At 36.4% G+C, this 13,668-nt stretch overlaps 1 protein-coding gene across 1 annotated transcript; it reads left to right on the forward strand.

Annotated features, from left to right (window-relative positions):
• LOC136238251 (uncharacterized) lies at positions 1–9,862 on the forward strand. The gene is made up of 12 exons (XM_066028610.1): positions 1–101; positions 4,411–4,568; positions 5,227–5,509; positions 6,077–6,186; positions 7,151–7,460; positions 7,518–7,554; positions 8,722–8,854; positions 8,913–9,195; positions 9,249–9,285; positions 9,345–9,575; positions 9,654–9,684; positions 9,737–9,862. Exons 2-12 carry the CDS (start codon positions 4,484–4,486, stop codon positions 9,763–9,765), a joined length of 1,569 nt encoding a protein of 522 aa, XP_065884682.1. The 5' UTR covers positions 1–101; positions 4,411–4,483; the 3' UTR covers positions 9,766–9,862.
• The last annotated feature ends 3,806 nt before the right edge of the window (positions 9,863–13,668 follow it).

A 13,668-nucleotide genomic window follows, 5' to 3' on the forward strand; every position in this document is an offset into this window, starting at 1 on the left:
ACGTAACATTAGTATCACATGATTTGCAAAGTTACGTAAAATCTTCCCAGGACTGGAGTAAGGCTCTCAAGTGGATCTCCTACCTTCTACCAGCATTTTACGTGAGTGTGTAAAGTACGTAAAATCTCCCCATAAGTGACCCAAGGGTATAATGACGTTATTCCTTCCCATGAGTGACCCATGGGGCTGCATGCTCACGTTAAATCTTCCCATGGGAGCCCCATGGGATTAAGTGCCTTTTACGTCAAGGTCTAAACAACCCCGGATAGCGTCCGGCTGCCGGACGATTGGGACGAATATCCACTGCGTATATAATTTTAATAAGAACTCTTGACCAGAGTTACTCTCTGATTCTTGATCTAGCTATATTTTAGTTGTATTAATTTCACACTGCATACTGGAAACAATCTGTAGAGTTGTTATGATAACGTTACAGTTCAAAGTTTAATTTAATGGAGACATAGGATTTAATTAGCATTTCTTAAGAAATTTCCTCATATTTTAGCCATTATAGAAGCATTGAAAGGTCTGCTTACTGATATAAGTAGCTTATGTAATGCTTCACATGTAGAGTTGATGTCAACAACTACATGATATGGGTTCATGTGGTCCCGTCACTATGCTGACGGTCACTACAATTGCAGTTACGTCATGCATCACTATCTTGTCATAAATTCAATACTTGTTTTTTTACGGTGAGTTATAGTTACTGTGTAGCTGATTGATTGAACATAGCTATACCCATAGATACTATGTGTAAGGTATAAAATTATATTATCTATGCTATGATACGCAGCTACCTCGTATATGGGCGACAGTATTATAGAAAAATGTACATCCCAGTTAGCTATTCATGTAGTATCTCAGTATGTATATGTCACAGTAAATGACTTCACAAGGCCAAACACACTGCAATAGTATATAAGTAGTGTCTATTAGCTATCTGCGTATACAACTTTGTTCTATTAACTAGCTGTGTAGCTAGCTACACGTCATAGAAGCAACTCTGCATCATCATTGGCACTCTTCTGAGTTTTATAAGTGACCATACTAAGTTAGGTAGCTAGCTAGCTAGCTAGCTATAACTATACACTAAACTGTGCGAGACTATACATGTTTACGCCAGGCTTCGATGCACAAAACGAGTCATGCATTGTCTTTAGCTTTCAGTAATCAATGCTATATCAACTGATAGACTAAAATCGCAGTCAGATACAATCGAAATTGACTGACTAAATAAATAACTAGCTGAAACATGGTCTACCAACTGATAGAGTCTATACAATAGAAAATGTAGATAGGCTAGACTCAAATCATATAAGAGAGAAACCATCATTATTAATGAAAAAGGCATGAACAATACAAAATGAGTTCTGCTTCTTAGATCTAAAAGCTGTCGGAACTGATACAGTCTGGAAACGGTACCAGAAAATGTTTGGTTTGATTTGTTTGTGTCCGCTCCATTTTGTGATAGTGATTGGTGCGCAAGTATTAGATTAAACTATGTCAAATGGAGCTATTAAGAGGACAATGGATGAAGCATTCTTGTCTCCAGACGCCAGTCAATCGAAAAAGCACCAAGGAGTTGGATAATTCTGTCACTCAGAGTCTCCCTTCACTATCAGATAAGTTAACTGCGGTAAACAAGATATCAGTAGATATATGTGGTCATTGTAATGAAACATGTGATGCTGATGGTGTAAAGGGTGAAGCATTTCAATGTGATTTGTGTGAGGGTTGGTTTCATGCTTTGTGTGAGAATATTGGTAGTAAACGTTACAAATCATTTTCCTCCCTTGCAAAGTTAATACCAAATGTTGCATACTACTGCAACTATAACAAGCATTATGCACGAATGAAATGCATAGTTGCTGAATTTGTAAGATCATCAGTGAACGAATCGGCTAAAATTTCCAATGTAGTTGAAAACTCGCTTCAAAGGTTTGACAAGTCTCTTGCATCTACCCTGACAGCTCGAGTTGGAAAGTGTATTGAAGATCTTGGTGCAAAGATAGAGAATTTGCTTTAAGTCAATCTGGTTTACAGATGGAAGTTGACCAAGCTTCAAAGTCCCTCCAGGATTCCACTGTTCCTGTTGGCGGTTCTATTGTGAGAACTACTCCAGCCACAACTTGTATCTGTGTTGAGTGCTGCACAAAATATTGTAGATGAATTAGCTGACAGGGAGAGAAGGAAAAAGAATGTTGTCATGTATGACTTACCAGAAGCTGAAGACAGAGTGGCTGACAAACTCTCTGTTTTGGCCTTACTCAAAACTGTGTATGATCTTGAAACCCCAATTAATAGAGTTGTACGTTTGGGAAGAAAGGCTGAAAACAAGCACAGACCTTTGTTAGTCTGTTTTGAGTCTGCTGATGACAAGGCTAGTGTTGTTTCCTGTTCGTACTTATTACATCGTCATGATCAGTTTAAAAGAGTTTTTGTAGTCCCAGATAGAACTGTACTTGAACGTGAAAAGCATCAACGATTGGTCATTCAACTCAGAGAAAGAAAAAGTCAAGGTGAAACTGGTTTAATAATTAGTATAATTACGAAGCACCCACACACTGCTGGACAGTAACAGTAATTGTTTATCTGATTTTGTATATAATTATAATTAGTATAGCTAAGTACATAATGTATAATTTTTTATGGATGTACTGGTGCAAGCCAGTACATCCATTTTTATTTCCTTACAAATACAAATAAAAATAAATAAAGTGTGGTGTATTGTATCTAACTTCCGATGATGTATTTGTCTTGTGTATTTTTATGTAATTCCTGCAGCACACCAGCATGGCTGACTGTATGCTCAGTAAACAATAATAGATCTAGCTAGCTAGTTATCACCAGCTAATTTTGTAGCAACGGACGATTAGACTAGCTAGGTGATTTCTATTATGAACCACTACAGTGGTTCATAATATTTCAGTTTTTAAAAAAAGTACTTTTATTGGTTTTATATTTACCGTGGACTTATAGTTCTTCCTAATTAACTTTTTGTGCTTTCTAAGGTGGTATTTAGGTGAGTATTTTATTAGGATTTTGGCAAAAACATAGGAGATCTCTATTGTAAACCACAGTAGTAGTTCATGATAATGGAAATGGACCACCTGCCTGCATTGGAATATGTCTGAGTGTAGGATGGGAAACAGAGAATTTATTTGGGGTGACCGAGGGAGTGGCCTAATGGCATACAGGTGATCCCACATTTAGATGCCTGACCAACACTGCCAAGTTGTCATGAAAGAAAAAATGAGGCTGGTGTTTGAGCAATAGCTATAGTTACTTTTTAGTAGTTTAAAGACAGAGGAATCAGCCCCATCCACTGCACTGTAACCCAAAACTTATAGCTATGACGGTCCTACTGTATAGTATTATCATATAATTTTGATTAGCCATTCCAGGTATATGTGAGGTTAATAGCTAATACACTAGTGAAGCAGCCAAAATGTATATAGCCTTTGATACATGCCTTGGTTAAATTTTACAGGATCACATCAGGGTCAGATGGTTATATGGGTCAGCAGCATGCATGCAGTGACTCAGTTTCAACCTTGCAAAGGAAATTGCTCTCCTGTGATCTAATGCTGGAGGTGAGGTCCCGCCTCATGGTCCACCTATGTCAAAATTAAGATTGGCAGTTAAATCAGTGACAATTTCATTGTCTTATTATTAGCCTTCTCACAGGTCTCAATAGTGAGATAGCATTCACAGAACAAATAGTGCAGCAATACAATCACAATTGGTTACTGTTGTAAAATTGTTTTCAAATATCACTAAAACAATATAATTATATATGTAGCTAATAAACACACATAATGTATTTAAAATGAAGTGTGCTTTGCATATGGTGTCATGGTGCATACCTCAAAGTGTGCACCATGACATTGTTTTTGTGTGCAAAGTACACTTCATTTTTAGAGTGTATACATGGATGTTCTTTCTTATATTCTAGTAAAAAGCAAGTTCCAAAGTTGGCTATAAACTGTCTTTGGAGCTTCTAAGTTCTAAATACAGAAAGAAGTGATATCTAAGCCAAAATTAAGTCACTGCTGGAAAAGTAGTTTTTTCTACTGATGCAGTCTTTCCCTCAAAACAAAAAACAAAAAAAAGCATAGCAGTGAAAAAGGGAGTGGCCCCTACAAATCCAGGCGAAAAGCTATGAAATTTACAAGAAATGGCTGCAATGATATTAGCTAGTGCCAATCATGACAGCATTGCCATTTTGTTATTAAAATTGATTGATATACATCATCACAGCCATTTATTGGCCACCATGCACCTTTGATTTCATAACTTTTCATCACGAGCAGAGCCATACCCCTTTTCACAGCTTGCATGGTTGGTTTGGCATAGAATTTGACATACATATCTATTTAACGCATACTTTCTGTTTCATATATGTAGCTATCTACATAGCCAGCTAATATTAGATACCAATTCAAGAAGGACTTGATGAACTCAGGATCTTTGGCATAGGATGACTGAACAACCAGCAGAAGATACTAATACATTAATACAATCACAGGAGCGGCCTCTTCATACTGGCTGGCTTGAAAAATATGGTTAGTCAATCATACAGGCAGTTGTTAGTGTATATTGAATTATTGAATTGAAATTATTGAATTGAATAATTGAGTAAGTGTGTATTGAGCAATTATATCACACTAGGGACCTGTGAGAAGCAATGCACAAATGTGACCGGATTTGCAAAAAGGGGTCTTCCACACACATCCAATTTACCAACTTTGACAACTCATAACTTCAGATTGGAAATGTCTATTGACTTGAAATTTGGACAGTAGTGAGCACCAATATAGCTTAGTGGATGGAGAAAGTTGCAGATTAATAGGTTTCTTGAATACTGAGTTATGGTTTTCCATGTTCATAGAATTGGATGTGTGTGGAAGACCCCTTTTCACAAATCCGGTCACAAATTACCTTGTTAATTAATTTTTTCTGCATTCTTAATTCATGTTTTAGTTACGTACATGTTTCTGACTTCTTGTATTAACCCTTTGCGTGATATAAACCATCTATGTATTCAATAAAATGGTCAGTCAATTTTCCATTTCAGTGAACCTTTAATTAAGTACAATGTACACAAAATAGGTTATCATTAAAATTACTGTCTTGCGGTAGGATTAAATGTAATCCATGCATACTTACTAGCTAAGCTATTGTGATATGTACTGAAGCTGTGTATATGTAAATTTTGGATAGATGGATATAAAGGCATGCCATTCTTGCAAAAATGGCGTGATGTGTGGGTGTCATTAGACAAAATGGGGAAAATGTTTCGAGTATACTCAGATGAACCAACAGAATCTGGTGCAAGACCTACGACCAGCTTTTTCATCAATCGTCTGGCATTTGCTAAAGATCGTGATGATGAAACCATCTCATTTTCTGACTGGCCAGTTGATGTGGACAAGAGGAGGTGCTTTGTAGTAGCCACTCATGGAAGTACATACTACTTCATAGCAAAAACTGAGGAAGAAAAGATGTGAGTACCATACCAGTACATAATAATATGTTCACTTATTATTGCACTATCAAATATAGATACTGCATGCATGGTGGCATTCAAATATTCTTTGAATACAACTATATATTCTAACCAAACCTTATGTATCAGTTGCATGGTGGTCATGATATGTAGATTTATTGAATGAAACTAGATGACCAGCATAGAATTTTTTTAATAATTAAATAGTGTTTGGAAATTTTCAGAGATTTTATCAAATTCCTTAGAGCTTAGCAGTTCATAGTAAGTAATTAAATTGTAAAGCAAGTTGTATGTGATTTGTAAGAGAGTTTTGAACCTCAAAGTATGTATTAAAGTGATGCCTCAGCTTTGTTTTATGTTAACACTGCATCATTCTACACCTCATCATTCTACACCTCCTGTTCAATCATTTCCCCTCAGATACTAATGGCACGCCTTCAGTGCATGGCTTACCATGTTGCGTAGCCATATGCTTGGGGGGGGGGGGGAGTAGTTTCCATTTCAAAACTTCCTGTTCCCTACTATATACTGAGTACTTTATGATTAAAACTGCATATAATATAGTGAATGGCTAAAGAAGGTCAATGCTGCTAAGGGAATATTTGCACCAGGTGATGAAACTGATTTAGGAGAGAAAGATCAAATCTTTCATGGTGGCTGGCTGAACAAATGTGGTTAGTTATTAAAAAGTTGTAAATAAGAGCACAATGTTACATGATTAAATATCAAGTCTCATGGTATAGTGAGTCAAGCCAATTAAGAGCTACCAAGTTTATCCTTAACGACTACTCTTCCGACTATAAATCTCAATGTTACCTTTAATATATGTGTATACGAACTTGCCGATATCTCAAATTACTAAAGTTCTCTGATAATAGCTTTTTTTTACCATCCTCAGTTTCATACCATTTATAATACCAGATCATCAGGTTCCAAACTTTATCACAAGTTCTCTTCTACTAACTCACTCAATAATTCTTACTTTCACAGATTACCCAGATTATGGAACTCTCTCCCGGTATTAACACCTCCCTTCTTATTTATCAAATCAAGAAACAGCTAAAAACGTATCTTTGGAATCATTTTGTTAACAACTTATAATCGTATCCTCCATGCATTATTTGTGTCCCCGTTCCAAGTGCTCTAAACTCTTCCCACAATATATTAATGTTTTGTGTAGCTAAGTAAGTGTTGTTACGTGTACAGTAGTTAAGTAATCAGTATATAATATTGTAGGTAATTAGTTTGGGCAGATGGCACATGTGGCCATCTGACCCTCTACACTATTTTTGTACACGACAATCCTGTTATAATCTTGGTGCATTGTTTGGTGTTGCCGGTAAAGCAATAATAAATTTAAAAAAGAAAAACTATATACTGTAACAGTTATTTTCTCCTCTATTTAAACACTTTAGCTTGGCCATTTAACTTCTTAATCTGACTTAGAATCTCCAACATTACCAACATATAGAAAATATAATCAAGCTGGGTTCTTGCTGTGGTGTGCATAATACACATGTTTGTATGCTTACAGAGTGCATGTTGGTTGGCACACATACTATAGTTATAATGTAGTTGTGAGTGATTGTTTTAAGGGCTTGTCTGCAGTGCTCAAACCAACAAATTATAATTATATAGGTGGAATTGGTGGTATTCAACCTGGTAAAACATGGCATCATGTGTGGGTATCATTAAATAATTCATGGGAAATGTTAAAAATATACCCAGACAAGCCTCCAGAATCCAGCAAGTTGCCATTTACTGAATCCAGCAAGCTGACATTCACAAGTGGAAGATTTTTCATGAATTATATGTTGTCTGTGGAGGAAAGATATGATGAAGATGCATCATTCTCATGGCCAGATGATGTTGATACAAACAGATGCTTTGTGGTCACTGCACTTGAGAATTCATTCTATTTTATAGCAGAAACAGAAGAAGATAAACAGTAAGGGCAAATAAATCACTGTAGTACACTACATGATGTACTTGCTCATTTTAATAGTACATGGGTGGAAGAAATTAGTCAAGGTATAGAAAAGGTGAGAAGGCATATTACAAGTACATATAGTTGTATCACAGCAGGAGTAGAATATCTTAGTCGAGTCCAGGGTGACGCCGAGGATGAGTGTTATTAACTAAGATATTCTATGATTGCTCTGACTTATATCCAAGTAAAAGATTGTTGGTACTTTGATGATGTATATGATTTCATATACAGCCAAGGATGACTATTAATATCTAAGGCTACTGTGATATAACTGACCAAATAAAGTATTTTGATGTATATGGCTTCATGTTCAGTTTGCATAAACATGTTATGCTGACATTGCATTTTGTGTCAACATTGCACATTTGGTGATTAACACTTTACTGGACAATATGGCAGTTATTTCCTGGGCAATAACTACCATATTGTCTAAGTAAATTTTTTGAAGTATGGGTGATAATGTATGTAATGTCAACTCCTGTGTTATTCTTATTAACACTGTACAGTGACCAGCACTGAAGGTCTGACAGCAACATGTGCCTGCAGCCTTAGGATTACCTAACCTAATTTCAAGGACTTATAATTAGACTTATTGACTTGACTTAGTGACTGACTTAATGACTGATAAGGTGTAACAGAAAAGGAAGGAAAAAATCCCTCCAGCCCCAGGATTCAAACTGCAGGTCACCCAATGTCTAGTTGGAGCCACACTCAGTCTTCCTCCAGGAGGGATGGATTTTCTTCCTTAAACCTAAAGTATTTATTATTAACACTTTACAGTAACCAGCATTGACAGCAACATGTGTTGCAGCCTTAGGATTACCTAACCTAATTTCAAGGACTTAGACTTATTGACTTGACTTAGTGACTGACTTAATGACTGATAAGGTGTAACAGAAAAGGAAGGAAAAAAAATCACTCCAACCCCAGGATTTGAACTGCAGGTCACCCAATGTCTAGTCGGGGCCACACTCAGTCTTCCTCCAGGAGAGATAGATTTTCTTCCTTAAACCTAAAGTATTTATTATTAACACTTTACAGTGACCAGCATTGAAGGTCTGACAGCAACATAGCCTTAGGATTACCTAACCTAATTTCAGACTTATTGACTTGACTTAAGGTGTAACAGAAAAGGAGCCAAAGTAAGGCCCCTTAATGACTGATAAGTATAGTGTATGTATACACTATGCATATATGTATGTATCATGTACATATGCAGTTTCCAGATATGCAACCAACCATCTTGGAATTTATACTGCATGAGCCACCACTGACAGACACCATAGGTACACAAACAGACCAACCACTGGATCCAGAGAAACCTTTGTATGCTGGCTGGCTTAAAAAATTTGGTATGCAGAATTTTGTTATTGGGTTTCTATTTGCTTTATGCAACTATATGCCTGATAGGTGGATATAAAGGCATGCCATTCTTGCAAAAATGGCGTGATGTGTGGGTGTCATTAGACAAAATGGGGAAAATGTTTCGAGTATACTCAGATGAACCAACAGAATCTGGTGCAAGATCTATGACCAACTTTTTCATCAATCGTCTGGCATTTGCTAAAGATCGTGATGATGAAACCATCTCATTTTCTGACTGGCCAGTTGATGTGGACGAGAGGAGGTGCTTTGTAGTAGCCACTCATGGAAGTACATATTACTTCATAGCAAAAACTGAGGAAGAAAAGAAGTAAATATATTTTGTTGGTTTGGTAGTGAACTGAATGTAATTCATTTCAATAGTAAATGGCTCATGAGCATCAGCACAGCTAAAACAACGGTCAGCATTTTGATAATAGCTTCAGTATACAGTTATATAGCATGCCTTTATACATGCAGTTTGTGAATAGCCAACCCACTGCAGAGGATGAAGAACATAGTGACTTGGACAGCAGTATATCATCGGGTGATAGATCATTTGCTAGTGTTGCCGGTTCCAAGAGAATTAAAGAACACAGTGACTTGGACAGCAGTGTATCAGATGACACCTCATTTGCTAGCGTCAGCTCGAAGAGAATTAGATTATCTTCAGAATTCAAAGACAATAAACAAGAGGAAACACTAGCTGAGGTTGGTCTTTGATTTCAGTATAGGTATTATCTATACTCTAAAATAATAGTGAGCATAAATTATTTTATGTCATTGCAGGTGAAACAGAACCGAGTTATGAAGACTAGAGGTTAGTCAATTACCATTGTACATTTTACCTCAGGTGTTATAACAAACAACAGGATCAGGAACCAGCAACGCCAGCAGCTAGTATAACTTAGCTAAACAGTTAACAGCTGTACTTTATAATGCAACTTATATATTTACCCTTTTACAACTTTAAACATATATACATATATGTAACTTCATTGTTTTACAGCATAGCCATACTGCCTATATGTTACATGCTATTACTTTAGAAGTACACATATTTGTGCTGTGAAGCATAATATACATAGTTAATGTATACAGAACCCTAAGAACATGCATTGCTGTTAAGGCTGCAGACACATTGAAATACAGATACTCTGTGGCTATTGCTGTATATATGTATAAATTATTACGGTTTATTTGTAAGAACTGAACTTGATCTTCATACTGGTTTAAAGTGCTCACTCAAAAAGTGACTTACTTGCCAGGCATACTATAGATTTGTATCATACTAGCAATATGTAATAAATACCACAACAATGCAAACATTTGCATTTGCTGCACATCAAACAGTTTTACTAAGAGAAAATGATATGCATGTATGGACATATATGAATTTTGATGTGCATCTATGCACAATGAATTAAGTTTATTGTAGTTATATTTGCATGTACTGTTTGTTACAAATGATGAAGCAACAGGGTTATTTTGCTACAGTTTAGGCTAATTATCTGAACCTTGAAACCTCAGTTATCCAAACAGTAGAAATAACTGCTCTATTAGAGTATTTTGTCTAATTACTACAGTATTTGAACAGGGGTCTGGTATATAAATGAATGGGCTTTGATTGATTATCTGAACATGTCTTCGCCCCAAGAGGGTCAGATAATTGAGGGAGCAATGTATAGCTATAGCACCTTTTCTTTCTAAATAAATTAATTGCATTGTAGCCACTATCTAGCTATGTATTGTGCAGGGGTACAGTACTACAGTATACAGTATATACAACATTTGAAGTTTGCAGAGAACTCAAGCTTACTTTTAAAATGCTAATCAATTGTTCAAATAGTCAGAATTTAGTGCTAGTAGTAGTCACTACTGTACACGTTGTATTGTTTGAGCTGTGTATGTATGAACAGTGGATGGATGGGAGTCACAGAACATACTGTTAAGTTTCTAACCCATTTCTGGGTTGATGCTTTTGGCTTTAAAATTGTACTGATGCACTTTAAGGCTGAGCTGATATCCAATATTTTGTTATTCTGTTTTACCAATAGTTAACCAATGCCTGATTGTAGGACTCTACAAGGTTTACTTGTGCATTAAAGTAATGCTTGTGATGTTAATGTTATGAGATTGCATGTGCACATGCCATACGCTGCAGATCAGGCAAATGGAATAGGGTTCAAACATGCAGTCATTGTCTATATAGCTTGTGGTTACCACAAACCATCAACATTATCCATGTACATAGATAGTTGAACAATGATAAACCCTATAACGTGAAGTCACAATTGTTAAGTACTTGCTGAATGCAGAAGAGATGCTGGATCCCAGGCTGTGTGGCTCCTCAGACATTTGCCTAGACTGCAAGCTGTCTGTGGATCAAGTCACCACCTGGTCTGTGCATTCAGCATAGTTTTCAGGTTCAGGTTTCTAACTCCCTGTGCCAGGCTAATTTGTTGCCTCCCTGCAGGTCCTATGACGATGATGATGATGATGATGATGATGGTGGTACATGCCAGAGCCTTTGTCACCAGCCCTTCAGCAGTATTGCAGCTGCTGGAGCTGAATAGACTAATATTCAGCTAACCATGCACAGCCCAATTTCTAATTATGGTAAAGCAGTTATCAGCTACCAATCCAAATATTGATAGAACTCTATTCTGGTCAGTGCTCATCAACACCATACAGCATGTTATTCATGTACAGTACTAGTCTCATTAGGTAATGTGATGCACATTTTGTCTCACCAGAATAAACCCTATTGTCAAATTACATGTACAGGATTTGTACTATGGATTGGTAATTGGAATGCAGATATGGTGATGCATTTAATTTTTAGACCACAAAGCATAACACTGGGCTTTATATACTACATCAGTATGCAGAAATGATAACAAAGTTAATAGCATGTCCTGGTCATTATAGAATTGTCTCATCTGAATGGCCTAAACATGCAGCTAGCCAGCCCACACTATTCCGTAAGTATAAAATGTGTGAGTTAAACACTCATCATTATCTGAGAGCGAAGTATTGTTAGCATACCATACATGTTCTAGGATTAGCTTTCCTGGGTTGCTGTCTTGACCACTTTATAGAATAGACAAGTCACCACACTTGTGTACTCCAGCCTAAGTGTACAATGCACACTTAGGCTTACTCCTTCCTGCTTTTCACCTTTACCATGACCAATAAGTATAATATTCACATCTGTTATTTAAACTATATGTAAAGATATGAGGGTGTACAGATAAATTTAAACTTGGCACATTTTGGTAGAGCTATTCCTCTATGGTAGTACTTACTGATTACAGTAAAAGTGTAAAACAGGATGACTAGACTTAGCTATATAGACTGGAGTACACAAGTGTAGTGACTTGCCATGCCAATTCTACACATGTGGCAGTATACATAATGGACTGACAAGATTCCCTGTATTTTCCCTAGTGGGGTACCATTCACAGAATGTATAGAATAATAAGTGTTATATAGAGCAACATTGTGTATAGATACACAGCACATGCACACATCATACACTGTAATTATTACCAATCACAAAAGAGAACAATACTCAGCAGAAATATACAAGAAAACCAAAGAAGTAGTCCTAAAGAGTAGACACAGTTAATGTCAGGAGAGAGGTATATAGCGCTATTATCTTAGCATTCAAACTGAGGTTGCATCATGATGTACATAAGCAAAGCCATTGAGGTGTGCATGTTCATACTAATATGCTTACAATAACAGACATGTTTAAACACAAACATGCACATTGCAGGATTCAGACATTATACCAACAATCATTGTTGATATAATAATGCCTAGCTCAAAGTTTAATCATTTCAAAAACTCAAAGTTTAATCATTTCAAAGCACAAAGTTTAATCATTTCAAAGCTCAATCATTCGAAAGGTCAAAGTTTAATTTACATGCAGGATTCAGACATTAGCTATATCAATTGTTGATATAGGTAATGTCTGAATCCTGCAATGTGCATGTTTGTGTTTTAAAAATGTCTGTTATTGTAAGCATGTTGGTATGAACATGCACACCAGGGAAAGTTGTAAAAATTATCTTTTCCTGAAATCATCCTTAAACTAGACATTGAGTAATTAAGTATGCATACAACTGTAGTGCACAGCAACTATAAAATTGTCTATTTACAAGTTACTTAGCTACATGAACCACAAATGCCCAGGTCCAGTCATGGATTTTTTTCTCCTTTCTCTTGTGACCTTTTCAAACATACTTTATGTAACAACTGGCTGTAGGACCAGGTGTCCTACAGGCCTTCAACACTTGTGCTGTAAAGCCTTAATAAATAAATTACAAATTGATCCTGCTCTTGTGCATACACATGTGTGCATGTGATGCTCACATGATATAACATGGTCAAGTATGTCATCACAGTGTATTTCTGAGCAGACTGTACTAAGATATACATTGGGGAGGGTGTGAGAACATCCCTTAAAGAAATTTACTATCGTCAGTACATGCATATTGTGTGTCATACGAATAACATAATAACAATATAATCATCTTTACAGTGGAATATATATGTACCACTTTCACACCTCACATCAAAGGAAAGCCAGTGCATATATACAGGGCTCAACCCAGAATATAAACCTAGAGGGGGCGAAGTAAGTCGCTTTGGATTCTAGGGGGGTCTGGGGGCATGCTCCCCCAGGAAAATTTTGAAAATTTAGGTGTAAATATACTCAATTTTGGTGAAATTTTACTGTGATGCTATTGAATATTGACCATTGGATTATACAACTTTGGGATCAATTAAACCTTTC

This window comes from Dysidea avara, chromosome 11 (genome assembly GCF_963678975.1).
Source record: "Dysidea avara chromosome 11, odDysAvar1.4, whole genome shotgun sequence".
Lineage (NCBI taxonomy): Eukaryota > Metazoa > Porifera > Demospongiae > Dictyoceratida > Dysideidae > Dysidea > Dysidea avara.

Bases quoted from the DNA above. Each gene is read 5' to 3' on its own strand.
- LOC136238251 (XM_066028610.1), top strand. From the start codon at position 4,484: ATGACTGAACAACCAGCAGAAGATACTAATACATTAATACAATCACAG. The intron at 9,576-9,653 runs GTTGGTCTTTGA...ATGTCATTGCAG, and splicing joins AAGAGGAAACACTAGCTGAG to GTGAAACAGAACCGAGTTAT. The intron at 9,685-9,736 runs GTTAGTCAATTA...AACAAACAACAG, and splicing joins CCGAGTTATGAAGACTAGAG to GATCAGGAACCAGCAACGCC.